Consider the following 18,029-nt stretch of genomic DNA (forward strand, 5'->3'; position numbering starts at 1 on the left):
TGGAAACATATGCAAAACAAGCTGATGAATAAATGTTGGATTGTCCAAATATAAACAAGCTTAGATGCTGGACTGCAGAATGTGATTAACTGGATAATGCAGACATGAAGAGATAACTGTAAGGATTTGCAATGGAGTTTTGAGAGTTAACTGAGAGACTGTGAAGAATTATCCTTGAAATGACAACATAGCAAATATAAACAAGCTTTGATGCTGAACTGCAGAATGTGATTAACTGGATAATGCAGACATGAAGAGATAACTGTAAGGATTTGCAATGGAGTTTTGAGAGTTAACTGAGAGACTGTGAAGAATTATCCTTGAAATGACAACATAGCAAATAAAAAGTACTGAATTGGGTTACTTGCGGGTTCCGGAAATCTCTGTGAAACTGTAGTAGAAGACAAGGTGATGAATGGGTTAAATGCAGAGTTGAACAAACGAACAGCTGAGAGAAATGAGATCCTGCAGACTTTGTAGGATAGGTAGACTGACAAGGTAATCTCATGCAGGACACTGGGAATCCAACTATTTCCAATAGGAGTGCAATTAACTGACAGCACAGCGGAGAGCCGGTGGATCTTTCAGCAGTGAAGGCTGCAGACGGACCTCTGGGAACGGAGGCGATATCTGGACCACGGGAATCACACAGGAATGCACGGAGAGAGCTCAGAGCTAGAGCACAGCGTTGATACAACAAAGCACTGGCCCAGAGTAACATAATCCCAGCCTACTTAAAGGCAGCACAAGCACGGGATTGGCTTACACCTGCCCACAGGTGTTTTCACAAGTGCTCTGTATTAGCTATTTGGTCTCCAACATGGCCACCTCCTATACAGCAGACACACTGCAGTGCCTTAGGCCATTTGGTCCCCGCACTCACAGTTCCCAGACTCTGCATTACCTGTGCCATTGATCACGCCGCGTCCCCACACGGGCACACAGCACCGCGAGCAACCGCACTGACAACGGATGAACCCCAGAACCCGCAAAGGTGAGAGACCGGTTCGTGACAGTACCCCCTCTTCTACGGGTGGTCTCCGAACACCTTTGAACCTTGTCAGGATTTTTGGAGAAGTATTTCTGTACCAGTCTTGGAGCATGAACATCTTCAGAGAAAACCCAGGATCTCTCCTCCGGACCGTAACCCTTCCAGTCGACCAGAAACTGTAAACGTCCATATCGGGAATGTGAGTCCACAATCTCTTTAACTTCAAATTCCTCATTCTGCAAAGAGTGAACTTTAGGAGATTTGGACTGGGTAGTACGGAACTTATTGAGAATCAAAGGCTTCAGTAAAGATGTATGAAAGGCGTTAGGAATTCTCAAAGACGGTGGCAACTTGACTTTGTATGACACAGGGTTGAGTACCTTTACAATGGGAAATGGACCAATAAACCTGGGAGCAAATTTCTTAGAAGGAACTTTGAACTTGAGATTGCGCGTAGAAATCCAAACTTGGTCTCCCACTTTGTAATTCGGTACAGCTTTACGTTTTCTATCTGCAAAAGATTTATAGCGAGCGGAAGTTTTGACCAAGGACTTACGTACACAACTCCAGATGCTAGATAGACGTTGAAGCTCTTTGTCTGCTGCTGGAACCTCTAGGGCTGGCAAAGGATGAAACTCTGGTGGAGAACTTCTTGGACTCTTATGTTGGGCACATTTAGGACATGCTGCTATAAACTCTTGGACATCGGCTTTGAGACGTGGCCACCAATAAGACTGTTGAATAAATTTGAGAGTCTTTAGAACCCCAGGATGACCCATGAAGGAAGAGGAGTGAGCCCAGGTAAGCAGCCGTTTTCGGAGACTTGTGGCGACAAAGGTCTTGCCAGGCGGAGGAACTGGAGAGGTTCGAGACATTTAAAAAGGACGTAGGATTCACAATGGCTTGATTCGTGGTAGCATCATTTAATTCAGAAGAAGCAAAGGACCGGGAAAGGGCATCTGCCTTTTTGTTCTGAGACCCCGGACGATAGGTGAGTTTGAAATCAAATCGTGAGAAGAAAAGCGCCCATCGAGCTTGTCGTGGATTCAAACACTGAGCTGACTGCAGATACAGAAGATTCTTATGATCAGTATAAACTGTAATGCGATGTTGAGCTCCTTCTAGAAGGTCTCTACACTCCTCAAATGCCAACTTGATGGTAAGTAACTCTTGCTCACCGATTGCATAATTACGTTCTGCCGGGAGGAACTTACGGGAGAAATATCCGCAGGGATGGACCTTTTTATCTTCAAAGACTTGTGACAACACAGCTCCTACTGCTTCTGTAGATGCATGCACCTCTAGTAGAAAGGGACGATTCAAATCAGGCTGTCGAAGAATGGGGGCTGACACAAAGGCTTGCTTTAAATCAGAGAAGGCTTTGATTGCTTCAGAAGACCAGTTCGTAGGATTTGCTCCCTTGCGAGTTAGGGCTGTGATAGGAGCAGCTAACGTAGAATAATTCTTAAGAATCTCCTATAGAAATTAGCAAAGCCAAGAAATCGCTGAATCCCCTTGAGAGTTGTAGGAGTGGACCAATCCCGGATAGCTCGCGTCTCTGGGATGGATAGCGGATGAATTTGTCCCGTAGGAGGGGTCTTGCCCGGAACCAGGACGACTGGGCAGTCCCATTCACGATGAGGAGGTAGAGAGTCTGCTGCTTGCTTACTGGAAACATCCGCAAGGGATTGATACACCGGAGGTAGATCGGAAAGGCTAATTGACCGAAGAGGTACAATTGTAGCTACACATTCCTTGGTACAAGATTTACCCCATGAAAGGACTTCCATGGTTTGCCAATTAAGTTGAGGATTATGTTTCTGCAGCCAAGGTAAACCAAGTATCACATCTTGAGAGGCTTTGGGAATCACGTAGAAGGAGAGGTATTCGGAATGGAGCTCACCAACTTTCATCTTGAGACATACGGTTCGATGAGTAATTATACCATCTGGAATTCGACTTCCATCCACTGCTGTAACAGCAACTGCTGCTTCCAGGGGCATGGTTTGAACTTTAGACCGTATGACAAAGGCTGAGGAGATGAAGTTCTTGGCTGCCCCGGAATCTAGGAGGGCTGAAACTTTCACTGTAGAACTTGGAACTTCTAATTGAATAGACAAGGTTGGCTCTTTCCCAGAACGTGATTCTAAAGTAACTCCTAGCTTAACCTCTCTTGAATAAGCTAGGAGGCGAGAGTTTCCCGGTCGGAGTTTGCAGAATTTAACTAAATGTTCGGAGGACCCACAGTACATGCAGAGGTTACCCTGTCGACGACGAAGTCGTTCCTCCTCTGTGAGGCGAGAGCGCCCAATCTGCATAGGTTCTTCAGTCATTACTAGAGACTGTGATGAAGAATCTTGTCGAGGTCTAGGATGATCACGTGGACTGGATCGCTCTGCCCTGGATTTCTCTAAACATCGCTCCCTGTAGCGTAGGTCAAGTTTGTTACAGAGAGAAATCAATTCATCCAGTTTAATTGGCACATCCCGGATAGTTAAATCATCCTTGATTCTTTCTGAAAGTCCATTCCAAAACGCGGCGATCAGGGCCTCCTCATTCCAGTTTAACTCTGAAGACAACGTGCGAAACTGAATAATATATTGACTGACAGGACGTGAACCTTGACATAGACGGAGAATCTCCAAGGATGCTGAGGTGGTCCTGCCTGGTTCGTCAAAGATTCTCCGGAAGGAAGATACGAACTCTTTGTAATTAGAGAGGATAGGATCACCTCTCTCCCATAATGGTGATGCCCACTCCAGAGCCTGACCGGAGAGGAGGGCAATAATATATGCTACCTTAGAACGAGCTGATGGCAAACTGGCAGACATCAGTTCAAACTGGATCTCGCATTGATTCAGGAATCCTCTGCAAAGTTTTGGAGTTCCGTCAAACTTACTCGGAGAGGGTAACTGCAAGCGGGACGTAGGCAGCGTCACAGGAGAAGCTGTAGTGGTAACTGGGACATCCGGGGTTGGAATCTGGACTTGGGATGTTTTAATAGCCGTATGAAGAGTCTCTAAACGGTCTGCCAAAGTTTGCATAAACTGCACTATTTGTGTCTGTATAGACTCCTGGTTTTCCAGACGGGAAAGGATATCTGACGTAGCACCGCCTCCTGCGAATTGGTCACTTGACGGATCCATGTGGCCAGTGCTTACTGTCAGGTCCGGGTGTTTTTGTGAATCCGTTAACCCGGAACCAACCACAGGTGTAGGTGCTGGGCTATGAAGAAAGCAGGGAGGACGAAGAAAGTTCCGCTTCATATATTTATTCAAAATAACAATTCAGTAAAGAGTTAACTGACAAGTTGTTAATCATCATATTATACTGAAGTATTGCAGGAATAATATGCAAGAGAAAACTCAAAAATAAATAAAAGAAATGTTCATGGAAACATATGCAAAACAAGCTGATGAATAAATGTTGGATTGTCCAAATATATACAAGCTTAGATGCTGTACTGCAGAATGTGATTAACTGGATAATGCAGACATGAAGAGATAACTGTAAGGATTTGCAATTAAGTTTTGAGAGTTAACTGAGAGACTGTGAAGAATTATCCTTGAAATGACAACATAGCAAATATAAACAAGCTTTGATGCTGAACTGCAGAATGTGATTAACTGGATAACGCAGACATGAAGAGATAACTGTAAGGATTTGCAATGGAGTTTTGAGAGTTAACTGAGAGACTGTGAAGAATTATCCTTGAAATGACAACATAGCAAATAAAAAGTACTGAATTGGGTTACTTGCGGGTTCCGGAGATCTCTGTGAAACTGTAGTAGAAGACAAGGTGATGAATGGGTTAAATGCAGAGTTGAACAAACGAACAGCTGAGAGAAACAGAATCCTCCAGACTTTGAATGATAGGTAGACTGACAAGGTAACCTCATGCAGGACACTGGGAATCCAACTATTTCCAATAGGAGTGCAATTAACTGACAGCACAGCGGAGAGCCGGTGGATCTTTCAGCAGTGAAGGCTGCAGACGGACCTCTGGGAACGGAGGCGATATCTGGACCACGGGAATCACACAGGAATGCACGGAGAGAGCTCAGAGCTAGAGCACAGCGTTGATACAACAAAGCACTGGCCCAGAGTAACATAATCCCAGCCTACTTAAAGGCAGCACAAGCACGGGATTGGCTTACACCTGCCCACAGGTGTTTTCACAAGTGCTCTGTATTAGCTATTTGGTCTCCAACATGGCCACCTCCTATACAGCAGACACACTGCAGTGCCTTAGGCCATTTGGTCCCCGCACTCACAGTTCCCAGACTCTGCATTACCTGTGCCATTGATCACGCCGCGTCCCCACACGGGCACACAGCACCGCGAGCAACCGCACTGACAACGGATGAACCCCAGAACCCGCAAAGGTGAGAGACCGGTTCGTGACACAGGTTATGAGAGGAGATACATGTTTGTAAAAGTTTAGACAGCTTTGTGTGAGCAGACGTCTCCGTGCTAGGGTGAGATCTATCAAAAAGGGGGTCAAGGGTAACGTTTCAATCCCCAGCTACTATGATTTTAGAATTCAAGAATTTAGAGAGCTGGTCAGAGAATATCCCAAAGAATGAACCCTGCTGCATGTTTGGGGCATACATGGACGCCAAGGTGATAGGAATTTGATTGAGGGTACGGGAGAGAATTACAAATCTACCACTATCAGCAAGGACAGATCTTGAATGACTATGGGGAGATCACGGTGGATCATTATAGCAGTGCCTCTACGCTTGGCTGACATAGTAGAGTAAGAGGTGTGAGGGTACTTTTTACAGTTTAAAGAGGGGTGACGTACTTTAAAATTAGTTTCTTGTAGAAAGATTACATCCGGCTTGTGCCGAGCAAAGAAATTAAACGCCATGGATCTTTTAAATGGGGAATTAAGACCATTGACATTAATGGATAACAGTTTCAAGGTCATGGGGTGGGGGGGTAATAGTCATCAGAGTACACTGCAGTGAACAACCATTCTCGTAGCCAAACAGAGAAGACTAGGAAAAATAGAGAGAAACAGAATAGAGTAAGTGTGAGAGTGAACTCAAAGAATAGACCCATTCCTAAATGCGGGTAGGGTCCTAAAGCGAAAGGGGTAGTGCCAACAAGGCAGTCCCTTCATTGTGGGGGGTAGCGACAATAAAAGAAAACAGTAAGTAAGAACCAGAACATGGAAAACAAGAACAAAGACGTCCTGCGGTCAAGCGCAAGGCTGGAGATGTAACAGGTGAAGACATGAGAAAAGAAATTCCAAATCGTGACATGACCAGACAAGTATATAATAGAACAATTACGTTGACAGTAACTATACTATATTAAAGAAAGAAAAAAGAAAATTGAAGAACAAACAGGCTTATATGAAAACATGTAGTCAACGACTGATGAACATTACAACAAGAAATGGAACAACAGTAATTGCGATATCGTGCCCATAGCCTAAGGCGGTCCCGCTATAGTAAGCAAAGTATTAGCCTTACCAATTCAAGGCACAACAATCATTGTCTGGATGGGACCAGGCAGGGCTATCGTACATGAGTCCCAGAGACCAAACAGTCCTTAGAACAACTAGAGCAGTATGTTCTGAATGTTGGGGAGAGGGGGGGGGGGGAATACATTTTACAATAATAAAACAAAGCATAGTTACATGTCCCTGGTTATAAGAAAGCCATGTCATTTAATAGACCAATCAGGAGTAGGTGCCATAGGCCTCATTGGGGATGCAGAAGTGAGTTGATTCCTAAGCTCGTCAGGTAGAGTGTCAAGGATACCAAGAGTCTTGAGAAGGTCATAGCCTTGAGCAGGGTTTTAACTGAGTTTTGGAAACTTGAAGCTGAAATGGAAACCCCCATTTATACTTAATAGAATGAGTGCGGAGGACTCTGGTAACAGCAGCAAGGTCCCAACGCTTTCTAAGTGTAGAAGGCGCTAAGTCTTGGTATATTTGAAGTTGAGTGCCGGAATAATCAACGGATTGGTGTTCCCGTGCCGCAGACATGAGTTTTTCCTTTGTCTTGTAATAGTGGAACCGGAGGATGACATCCCGCGGTGGTTGAGTTGGGGGAGGCCGAGGGCAGAGCGCCCTATGCGCCCTGTCTAGAAGGAGCAGGTCTTTCGGAGTACCGGGGATCAGATTGAGGAATAGGCCTTCTAGAAAACCTGGGAGGGTCTCCATGGTAACACTCGCTGGAATTTTGCGGACCCTAATATTTCTGCTGTTCCGATTGTCCAAGTCCTCCAAGTGGTCTCCATGAAGATCGACATCTGCGCGGAGGTCCGTTAGCTCCTGCTCAATCACGGCTTGGTACTGGCAAACCTCATCCATCTTACATTCCAGGGAATCCGTACGTGTGCCCAAGTCGGTCAGTTCATTTCTAAATTCCGTGAGCGTCGACCTCATCTCAGTTTGAATAGTTTAGTGACAATTTAGATGATGTCTTGGGTGGTGAGGTGAGCTTTCGGCGACGGAGCGTCCTCCGAATCCGACATTCGATCTGTAGTTGAAGAGTTACGAGAAGTAGAACCTGCTTTCTCCCATGCACGAAGAATGCTGGGTTTATTAACAGCAGGGGATTTTTTTGCAACATAGTAGAACGGGAAAGGCAAGGCGATAAGTACCAAGAATATCAGCTCCGCTTAGGAGATCATAAATGAATATGGAAAATAATCCTGAGAGACCTCGGCTAGGAGAGCAGCTGCCCTCTAACGCTGGTTGACCGCAGGATGATCCAGCCTAGGACAGGCATCAGGTGCGCCATGGAGCGCCTCTTAGAGATTGGGCAACAGTGAAATGGAATCCACGGTAAAGTGGAGTGGGTTGCCGAGCTGACCCGGGGTCAGGGTAGTTGATGATAATAAAAATGGCCTTAGAAATCTGCTGGTAGAGACAACCACGGGCACACAGTGACGGACCAGCCAGTAGCAACGCTGGGGGCCTCGAGCAATAATAATTTGTAACCCTCCTGGGTGTTCGCTTCTCAAAGCTCACTAGAGGAGGTAGAGATAGCCATCCCCAATATTCCTGGGTGCGCCACGCCAACGCGCCGCCGAGTGGGAACGGCAGCGCAGGGGGGAGAAGACGTAGAGAACATCTCCAGGTGCCCTTTGTGCCACGTTGTGAGCTAGGCTAAAGGACGAGAAAAGGGGCAGGGGTGCCCACCTGCATCCAGGGAGGGAAACCACAGGGAGAACACTGGCGTCAGCTGGGGATTTTAGTGCTGTGTCCACCGGGAGCAGGGGCATCACAGGAGCAGTGGAGCAGGCTCTGTGGTGCGTGAGAGAGAAGGGGAGATAAGTGTGGAGTCAGCGGGCCGCGGAGGGGAGCGATGATGCAGTGTGACCCCAGCCAGCCTCGGCACAGGCAGCCAGACTATGCGCCACGTCTCCGGAATCCGCAGCGGGTGTCACGCCAGCTGGAGCACGCGGCTATAGAGGAGGGGTCAATCAGCGGCTGCAGTAAAACACCAGGCTCCGTCCGCCGGTGTCCCAGGTCCCCGGGTTGCACCACCTTCTGTCTCAATAGCATACAGTATGGGCGTGCTGCCCCTAGTCAAGATGGCGCCGTCAGTCTAAAACACACGGCTACAGCAGCCTGAGCACCTGGAGCCCACAGGATACGGGCTGATACGTTGGTGGAAGCGGTGAGTGTCTCCACATCCGTGGAGACGGCCTGCGGCAGGAGGGGAGAGAGTGAGAACAGGTGAGCAGCGTCTCTGGTCCCAGACGCGCCGGTGGCTCATCCGCGCCAAACAGCCTGTCCCCGCTCCAGGTGCCGCAGTTGAGGGGGGCTTCCCAGCCGGGTCAGTCAGGCGGGTGATGGACGCAGGGATAGCAGAGGAAAGGAGGGCGTTCTGTCGCAGACCGCGAGCGCCTCACTTCCAGTCCGGGGCAGAGGAGAAATCGAGGCCCCTGCTCCAGTCAGGGAAGCAGGCCGCAACTCGCACAGGTGCAGGAGGCACCCGCCGGCTCCGCAGACCACCTCTCCCGACACAGGAGCAATTGAGGGGGTCCAAAACGAGTCCTCTCATGCAGGTAGCAGCATAATTTGAGCGAGGTAAGTGTGCCTCAGGCAGGAGCTCAAACACTGCCCAACTGCCTGGATCCGCTGCCAAGCCACACCCCAATCTCTTTCATCTTAGTCTGTATGAGTGCCAGTCTCACTGATATCGGACCTCAAAGCTTGAATATTAGAGTTAAATTCTGAGGTTATTTTAGTCCTTAAAATAGGATTTTAATACCTACCGGTAAATCCTTTTCTCTTAGTCCGTAGAGGATGCTGGGGACTCCATAAGGACCATGGGGTATAGACAGGCTCCGCAGGAGACATGGGCACTCTAAGACTTTAATGGGCGTGAACTGGCTCCTCCCTCTATGCCCCTCCTCCAGACCTTAGTTATAGGAACTGTGCCCAGAGGAGACGGACATTTTGAGGAAAAGGATTTTGTTAATTAAGGGTGAGATACATACCAGCTCACATCACACCACACCGTACAACATTGTATATAACTAAACCAGTTAACAGCATGAACCAAAAGAGATCAGCAACAGTCTGATCTTAACTGAAAACACAACCATTGTGTAACCTTAGCAATAACTATGTAAAAGTACTGCAGATAGAGTCCGCCCAGCATCCTCTACGGACTAAGGGAAAAGGATTTACCGGTAGGTATTAAAATCCTATTTTCTCATATGTCCTAGAGGATGCTGTGGACTCTGTAAGGACAATGGGGTTTATACCAAAGCTCCAGACCGGGCGGGAGAGTGCGGATGACTCTGCAGCACCGATTGAGCAAACATGAGGTCCTCCTCAGCCAGGGTATCAAACTTGTAGAACTTAGCAAAAGTGTTTGGACCCGACCAAGTAGTTGCTCAGCAAAGCTGTAACGCCGAGACGCCTCGGGCAGCCGCCCAAGAAGAGCCCACCTTCCTAGTGGAATGGGCCTTTACTGATTTTGGTAACGGCAATCCAGCCGTAGAATGAGCCTGCTGAATCGTGTTACAGATTCAGCGTGCAATAGTCTGCTTAGAAGCAGGAGCGCCAACCTTGTTGGCCGCATACAGGACAAACAGTGCCTCTGTTTTCCTAACACGAGCCGTTCTGGCTACATACATTTTTAAAGCCCTGACCACATCAAGGGACTTGGAATCCTCCAAGGCATCCGTAGCCACAGGCACCACAATAGGTTGGTTCATGTGAAACAACGAAACCACCTTAGGCAGAAATTGTTGACGAGTTCTCAATTCCACTCTATCCACATGGAAAATCAGATAGGGGCTTTTGTGAGACAAAGCTGCCAATTCGGACACCCGCCGTGCGGACGCCAAGGCCAATAACATGACCACTTTCCAAGTGAGAAATTTCAACTCAACCTTTTGTAGATGTTCAAACCAATGTGACGTAAGGAACTGTAACACCACGTTAAGGTCCCACGGTGCAACTGAGGTCACAAAAGGAGGTTGGATGTGCAGCACACCCTTCACAAAAGTCTGCACTTCTGGAATTGAGGCCAATTCCCTTTGAAAGAATATTGATAAGGCCAAAATCTGCACTTTAATGGAGCCTAACTTTAGGCCCGCATCCACACCTGCCTGCAGAAAATGGAGAAAACGACCCCCCTGAAAATCTTCCGTAGGAGCTTTCTTGGATTCACACCAAGACACATACTTTCTCCAAATACGGTGATAGTGCTTCGCCGTTACCTCTTTCCTAGCCTTGAGTAGGGTGGGGATGACTTCCCCAGGAATACATTTTCTAGCTAGGATCTGGTGTTCAACCGCCATGCCGTCAAACGTAACCGCGGTAAGTCCTGGAACACGCACGGCCCCTGCTGTAATAGATCCTCTCTGAGAAGAAGAGGCCAAGGATCTTCCATGAGCAATTCCTGAAGATCTGGATAACAGGGCCTTCGAGGCCAATCTGGAACAACGAGTATCGTCCGAACCCTTGTTCTTCTTATGATCCTCTAAATTTTTGAGATAAGTGGAAGTGGAGGGAACACATAGACCGACTGAAACACCCACGGTTTCACTAGTGCGTCCACTGCTATTGCTTGAGGGTCCCCCGACCTGGAACAATATGTCCGAAGCTTCTTGTTGAGGCGAGACGCCATCATGTCTATTTGAGGAAGTCCCCAATGACTTGTCACTTCTGCAAAGACCTCTTGATGAAGGCCCCACTCTCCTGGATGGAGATCATGTCTGCTGAGGAAGTCTTCTTCCCAGTTGTCCACTCCTGGAATGAAGACTGCTGACAGAGCGCTCACATGATTTTCCACCCAGCGAAGAATCTTGGTGGCCTCCGCCATCGCCACTCTGCTCTTTGTCCCGCCCTGGCGGTTTACGTGCTCCACGGCTGTAATGTTGTCCGACTGAATCAGGACGGGTAGGTCGCGAAGCAGATGTTCTGCCTGCCGTAGGCCGTTGTATATGGCCCTTAACTCCAGCACGTTTATGTGCAGACAAGCTTCCTGGCTTGACCATTTTCCCTGGAAATTTTGTGTGACCGCTCCCCAACCTCGGAGACTCGCGTCCGTGGTCACCAGAACCCAATTTTGTATCCGAACCCGCGACCCTCTAGAAGGTGAGCACTTTGGAGCCACCACAGAAGAGAAATCCTGGCCCTGGGGGACAGGCTTATCTTTTGATGCATCTGGAGATGGGACCCTGACCACTTGTCCAGTAGGTCCCACTGAAACGTTCTTGCATGGAACCTGCCAAACGGAATAGCCTCGTAGGCCGCCACCCTCTTTCCCAGCACCCAAGTGCAGTGATGAATAGACACTCGTTGTGGTTTTAGCAGATCCTTGACCATGTTCTGGAGTTCCTGAGCTTTTTCCACAGGGAGAAAAATCCTCTGCAGTTCCGTGTCCAGAATCATGCCCAAAAACGTCAGCTGAGTTGTCGGAACCAACTGCGACTTTAGAAAATTTAGGAGCCAGCCGTGTTGTTGTAGCACCCTCAGGGAGAACGCCACGCTTTTTAGTAACTGCTCCCTTGATCTCGCTTTTATCAGGAGATCGTCCAAGTACGGGATAATTGTGACTCCATGCTTGCGCAGGAGCACCATCATTTCCGCCATTACTTTGGTGAAAATCCTCGGGGCCGTGGAAAGACCAAACGGCAACGTCTGAAATTGGTAGTGACAATCCTGTACAGCGAATCTCAGGAACGCCTGATGAGGAGGATATATGGGGACATGCAGGTATGCATCCTTTATGTCGAGAGACACCATAAAATCCCTCCCCTCCAGATTGGAGATCACAGCTCAGATAGATTCCATCTTGAATTTGAATCTTTTTAAATACAGGTTGAGGGATTTTAAGTTCAGAATCGGTCTGACCGAGCCATCCAGTTTCGGGACCACAAATAGGGTTGAATAAAAACCTTTTCCCTGTTGCAATGGGGGAACCGTGGCAATGACTTGCTGCTGACACAGCTTTTTTATTGCAACGCAAACTACCTCTCTCTTTGGGAGAGAAGCTGGTAATGCCGACTTGAAAAATTGGTGCGGAGGCACGTCTTGGAACTCCAGTTTGTATCCTTGGGTCACAATTCTTAGCACCCAAGGATCCAGGCCCGAACGAACCCAGACCTGACCGAAGAGTTGAAGACGTACCCCCACCGGTGCGGACTCCCACAGCGGAGCCCCAGCAACATGCAGCAGATCTGGTAGAGGCCGGAGAGGACTTTTGCTCCTGGGAGCTAGCCGCAGCCGGCGATATTTTCCCTCTTCCTTTACCTCTGGTTGCGAGGAAGGAGGATCCACGTCCCTTTCTGAATTTATGAGACCGAAAGGACTGCATCTGGTATTGAGGTGTTTTCTTTTGCTGTGGAGGGACAAAAGGCAAAAAAGAAGACTTACTGCGGTAGCTGTGGAAACCAGGTCCGCGAGGCATTCCCCAAACAAAACTTCACCTTTCTAGGGCAGAAGCCTCCATAGCCTTTTTGGAGTCAGCATCACCATTCCATTAATGAGTCCACAACGCCCTCCTAGCTGAGATTGCCATGGCATTGGCCTTGATCCCAAGAGGCCAATATCTCTCGCAGCCTCCCTTAGGTATATCGCTGCGTCCTTGATGTGACCCAACGTCAAAAACACATTATCCCTATCGAGGGTGTCTATGTCAGATTACAAGTTATCTGCCCATCTTTCAATTGCGCTACTCACCCATGACGAAGCTACGGCCGGCCTGAGCAACGCACCCGTAGTCACATAAATAGATTTTAAGGTAGTTTCTTGAGGGCCGCCGTGTCAGAGGACGGTAGGGCCACTTTCTTGGACAACCGTGCCAAAGCCTTGTCCACCGTGGGTCCCACCGTGACCTGTCCTGTGAGGGGAAAGGATACGCCATAGCAATTCTCCTGGGAATCTGCAGTCTCTTGTCTGGAGACTCCCAAGCTTTTTCAAACAGAGCGTTCAGTTCATGAGAGGGAGGAAACATTACCTCAGGTTTCTTTCCCTTATACATACAGACCCTTGTGTCAGGGACAGTGGGGTCCTCTGTGATATGTAATACATCTTTTATTGCCACAATCATGTACTGAATACTCTTGGCTACCTTAGGATGTAATCTTGCATCATCATAGTCGACACTGGAGTCGGAATCCGTGTCGGTATCAGTGTCTACTATCTGGGTAAAGGGACGTTTCTGTGACCCTGAGGGGGTCTGTGACAAAGCATCATCCATGGATTGTCTCCATGCTTGGTTCTGAGACTCAGATTTGTCTAACCTTTTATGCAATAAAGCCACACTTGCATTCAAAACACTCCACATATCTACCCAATCAGCAGTCGGCGGTGCCAACTGAGTCATTCCCACATTCTGCTCCACTTCCTCCCGGGAATAGAGCCTTCCCCCTCAGACATGTCGACACACACGTACTGACACCCCCAAACACACTGGGTTATAGGGGACAGACCCACAGTGAGGTCCTTTAGAGACAGAAAGGGAGTTTGCCAGCTCACACCCAGCGCCTCACCGGTCTGAAGGATTAAACAATGCCCCAGACCTGTAAGCGCTTTTATATATTAATAAACAGCACCAAATTACTGTGCCCCCCCTCGTTTTGCACCCTGTTACTTGTGTACAGCAGTGAAGGGCCAGGAGCAGCATCTCTGCAGCAAGCTGTGGAGAAAATGGTGCTGGTTAGAGCTGAGGGAAGGAGCCCCGCCCCCTACATGGCGCGCTTCGGTCCCGCTTTTCTTTATACTGGCGGGGATCTGTATACACTGCCTATGCAGTATATATACTTGCCAGTGACTTATTAAGAGGTTTATATTGCTGCATGCGAGAGTATAGAGGTAAGACACTGATGATGGGGGTGTAAGAGTGGATTATAACCTACCAAATGATGATGATTGCAGGGTATTATATGGTGTATTGCATGTAAAGTACCTTGTTCTACACGTACTCTGCTGTAGCAATATACCTTATATAAGGGTGAGTAACACATGTACAGGCTTACCAGCGTATGAGCACACACATAAAGGAATGCTACCTTACCAATGCTTCCAGGAGTAACGTTAGGAGACATTTCTCTGATCCATCAGCTCATATGACTGATGTTATTGTTCATCTAGAATCTCCAATTCATACGATATGTTCCCCATCCATTGTTTTACATTGGTGCTGACATAGGACTTGGCGAGTGACTCCATCTCCATTTATACTTCATGGTTAGTTACCAGTACAAGAGAGAGATATATCTAAGTCTTATTATAATATTACATTTGTTATTGTGAGTGTTCTCAGGAGGGTGGACACAATGATAATCTGAGACAATATTATAAAGCCTTCATTAAAAGTTATGTTTCATTATACACACACATTTATAATTAAGTGACCCAGAGAGTCGTCTTCTCCTATTGTTTACAAGATTAATATTGTTACAGAAAATGTCACATTTCCATAATGTATTTTATTTCCAACAGATGGACACACAAGCATGAATATCTCAGAAGGACATCTAATGTTATCCCCGGATTGTGACATAAAAGATAATGACAGTAGACAGGATTCTCCAGGAGATAACCCCATTACCCCAATTATACATCCAGCTCTATCAGCTGATCCCTCTGATCCTGGGAAATGTTCTCCTGATCACTCTGATATTGGTGCATCTGTTACAGCTCTGACAGTAGATATAGAGTTTCCCTGTTCTATAGATGCCAAATGTTTTATACAGAACACAAAGCTTATTACCCATCAGTCAGCTAAGGCAGGTGAGAGGCCATTTTCATATTCTGAGTGTGAGAAATGTTTTACATGGAAATCAGATCTTGTTACACATCAGAGAAGTCACACAGGTGAGAAGCCATTTTCTTGCTCTGAGTGTGGGAAATGTGTTAGACGGAAATCACAACTTGTTACACATCAGCGAAGTCACACAGGTGAGAGGCCATTCCCATGTTCTGAGTGTGGGAAATCTTTTACACACAAATCACATCTTGTTAAACATCAGCGAAGTCACACAGGTGAGAATCCATTTTCATGTTCTGAGTGTGGGAAATGTTTTACACACAAATCGTATCTTGTTATACATCAGAGAAGTCACACAGGTGAGAGGCCATTTCCATGTTCTGAGTGTGGGAAATGTTTTACATACAAATCGTATCTTGTTATACATCAGAGAAGTCACACAGGTGAGAAGCCATTTCCATGTTCTGAGTGTGAGAAATGTTTTGCACGGAAATCACATCTTGTTAAACATCAGAGAAGTCACACAGGTGAGAAACCATTTTCTTGCTCCGAGTGTGGGAAATGTTTTACACAGAAATCACATCTTGTTAATCATCAGCGAAGTCACACAGGTGAGAAACCATTTTCTTGCTCCGAGTGCAGGAAATGTTTTACACAGAAATCACATCTTGTTAATCATCAGCGAAGTCACACAGGTGAGAATACATTTCCATGTTCTGAGTGTGGGAAATATTTTACACAGAAATCAGATCTTATTAAACATCAGAGAAGTCACACAGGTGAGAAGCCATTTCCATGTTCTGAGTGTGGGAAATGTTTTGCACACAAAACAGATCTTGTTAAACATCAGAGAACTCACACAGGTGAGAAGCCATTTTCTTGCTCTGAGTGCGGGAAATGTTTTACACAGAAATCAAATCTTGTTAAACATCAGCGAAGTCACACAGGTGAGAATCCATTTCCATGTTCTGAGAAGTAAATCATCTCTTGTAGACATCACTCAGGTGAGAAACCATTTTAATCTTCTGGGGTATACTTATCATTGCCATGCGTTGTTCTTCAAGGTTCTTATTTTATCTCCTATGCTTTTTGCAATATACATGCTACCGCAGGGTGAAGTAATCAGATGTCATGCCCTCATCTACTGTTATACAGATGTTATGCCAATCCAAAATGGTTGTCTAGTTGAGCTCCAGGTATGGGTGATGGCAGTTGGCTGTGACTCCGTCCTGGTGAAACAGGTCTGTCATAAGATAGAAGCTCACCGACAAAGGGCAGGGCTACAGCTCAGCTTTGCAAACCAACCAGACTTGCGCTTGGAGGTTTAGAGTTACAAAATGCTGATCCTGTGCGGAATCTTGGTGTCCTGGATGGTGGAGTGACACTTAGATATCACGTATCAGCCACAATCAGATCCTCCTCTGAGTACAGAGCCAGACTCCAGCACTTATTTCCCTCAGAAGATCTACCTACAGCCATACATACACTTGTATCATCACGCATAGACTACTGCAATGTCCTCTACCTGGGTCTCCCAGCAGAAGAATTACACCGTTTGTAGCTTGTCCAGAATGCAGCAGCCAGGCTGTTACCTAACCATCCCGTTCCTGCCACATAACACCTATTCTCTGCTCCCTTCACCGGCTGCCTGTAAGATGGTGACTATTACATAATCTTACTGACTCTCCCAGCACTACATGACCAGTGTCCGTGGTACCAGAAGCAGCTTCTGCCTCCTTACTGCCCTGCTTTCTTACTTGCATCTGCAGATGAAGGACTGTTACCAGCAGTACCAAGAATCCCCAAGCAGTGCTGAGAGGTCAGGAGGAAGACAGGGTGGTTGCACTGGTGCTGTAGTGGGGCCTGCCGAAGGCACTGTCAGTGGGTAATATTGTCCCCAAGCAGTGCTGAGGTGTCAGGGGGGGAGACACAGGGTGGCTGGCAGTAGTGGGGGGAGATAGTGCGGGTGACAGTAGTCGGGGGGAGACAATGTGGGTGGCAATAGTGGGAGACGGTGGGTGGCAGTAGTGGGGGGAGACAGGGTGGGTGGCAGTAGGGACTGCAGAAGGCAGTGTCTGAGAATCTTGTCCCCAAGCAGCGCTAAGGTGTCAGGGAGACTGGGTGGGTGGTAAGTGGAGGGGTGACAGTAGTGGGGGGAGACAGGACTGGCAGTAGTGGAGGGGAAATAGGGTGGTAGCAGTAGGGACTGCAGAAGGCAGTGTCTGAGAATCTTGTCCCCAAGCAGCGCTAAGGTGTCAGGGAGACTGGGTGGGTGGCAGTAGTGGAGGGGTGACAGTAGTGGGGGTAGACTGGGCGGTGGTAGTAGTGGGAGGAGACAGGGTGGTGGCAGTAGTGGGGGGAGACGGAGGTGGTAGTAGTGGGGTGAGACGTGACTGGCAGTAGTGGGGGGAGACAGGACTGGCAGTAGTGGGGGGAGACAGGGTGGTGACAGTAGTGGGGGGAGACAGGATCGGTGGCAGTAGTGGGGGAGACAGGGCAGGTGGCAGTAGTGGGGGGAGATAAGGTGGGTGGCAGTAGTGGGGGGAAACAGGGCGGGTGGCAGTAGTGGGGGGAGACAGGGCGGGTGGCAGTAGTGGGGGGAGACGGGGTGGGAGGCAGTAGGGGGGAGACAGGGCGGATGGCCACAGTACAGTACCAGGGGCTACTGGAGGCAGTAAAGAGGTGTATGGGTCCTGCACAGTCAGTTGATAATTAGACTTAATGATTATTATGCTTATTTCCAATTAATCCCTTGTATGTGTTACTGTTATTTGCTGTGTCAGCCTTTATGTGTGTTCTGTGTAATAATCCTGAAAGTAGTGCTGCTACCGATCTCA

The 18,029-nt window shown here is 47.7% G+C and overlaps 1 protein-coding gene across 1 annotated transcript in view; it reads left to right on the top strand.

The window, feature by feature from the left end:
- The window catches only part of LOC134984122 (zinc finger protein 850-like), a gene marked incomplete at its 5' end in the record, with an annotated part of 295,553 nt that extends 278,427 nt beyond the window's left edge, over positions 1-17,126 (top strand). Inside the window, 2 exons of the mRNA XM_063949748.1 lie at positions 15,270-15,467; positions 15,720-17,126. Of these exons, the coding sequence (XP_063805818.1) occupies positions 15,270-15,467; positions 15,720-16,171 (650 nt within the window). The remainder of the gene's footprint in view (positions 1-15,269; positions 15,468-15,719) is intronic.
- Positions 17,127-18,029: the final 903 nt, after the last annotated feature.

This window comes from Pseudophryne corroboree (genome assembly GCF_028390025.1).
Source record: "Pseudophryne corroboree isolate aPseCor3 chromosome 3 unlocalized genomic scaffold, aPseCor3.hap2 SUPER_3_unloc_37, whole genome shotgun sequence".
NCBI classification, from domain to species: domain Eukaryota; kingdom Metazoa; phylum Chordata; class Amphibia; order Anura; family Myobatrachidae; genus Pseudophryne; species Pseudophryne corroboree.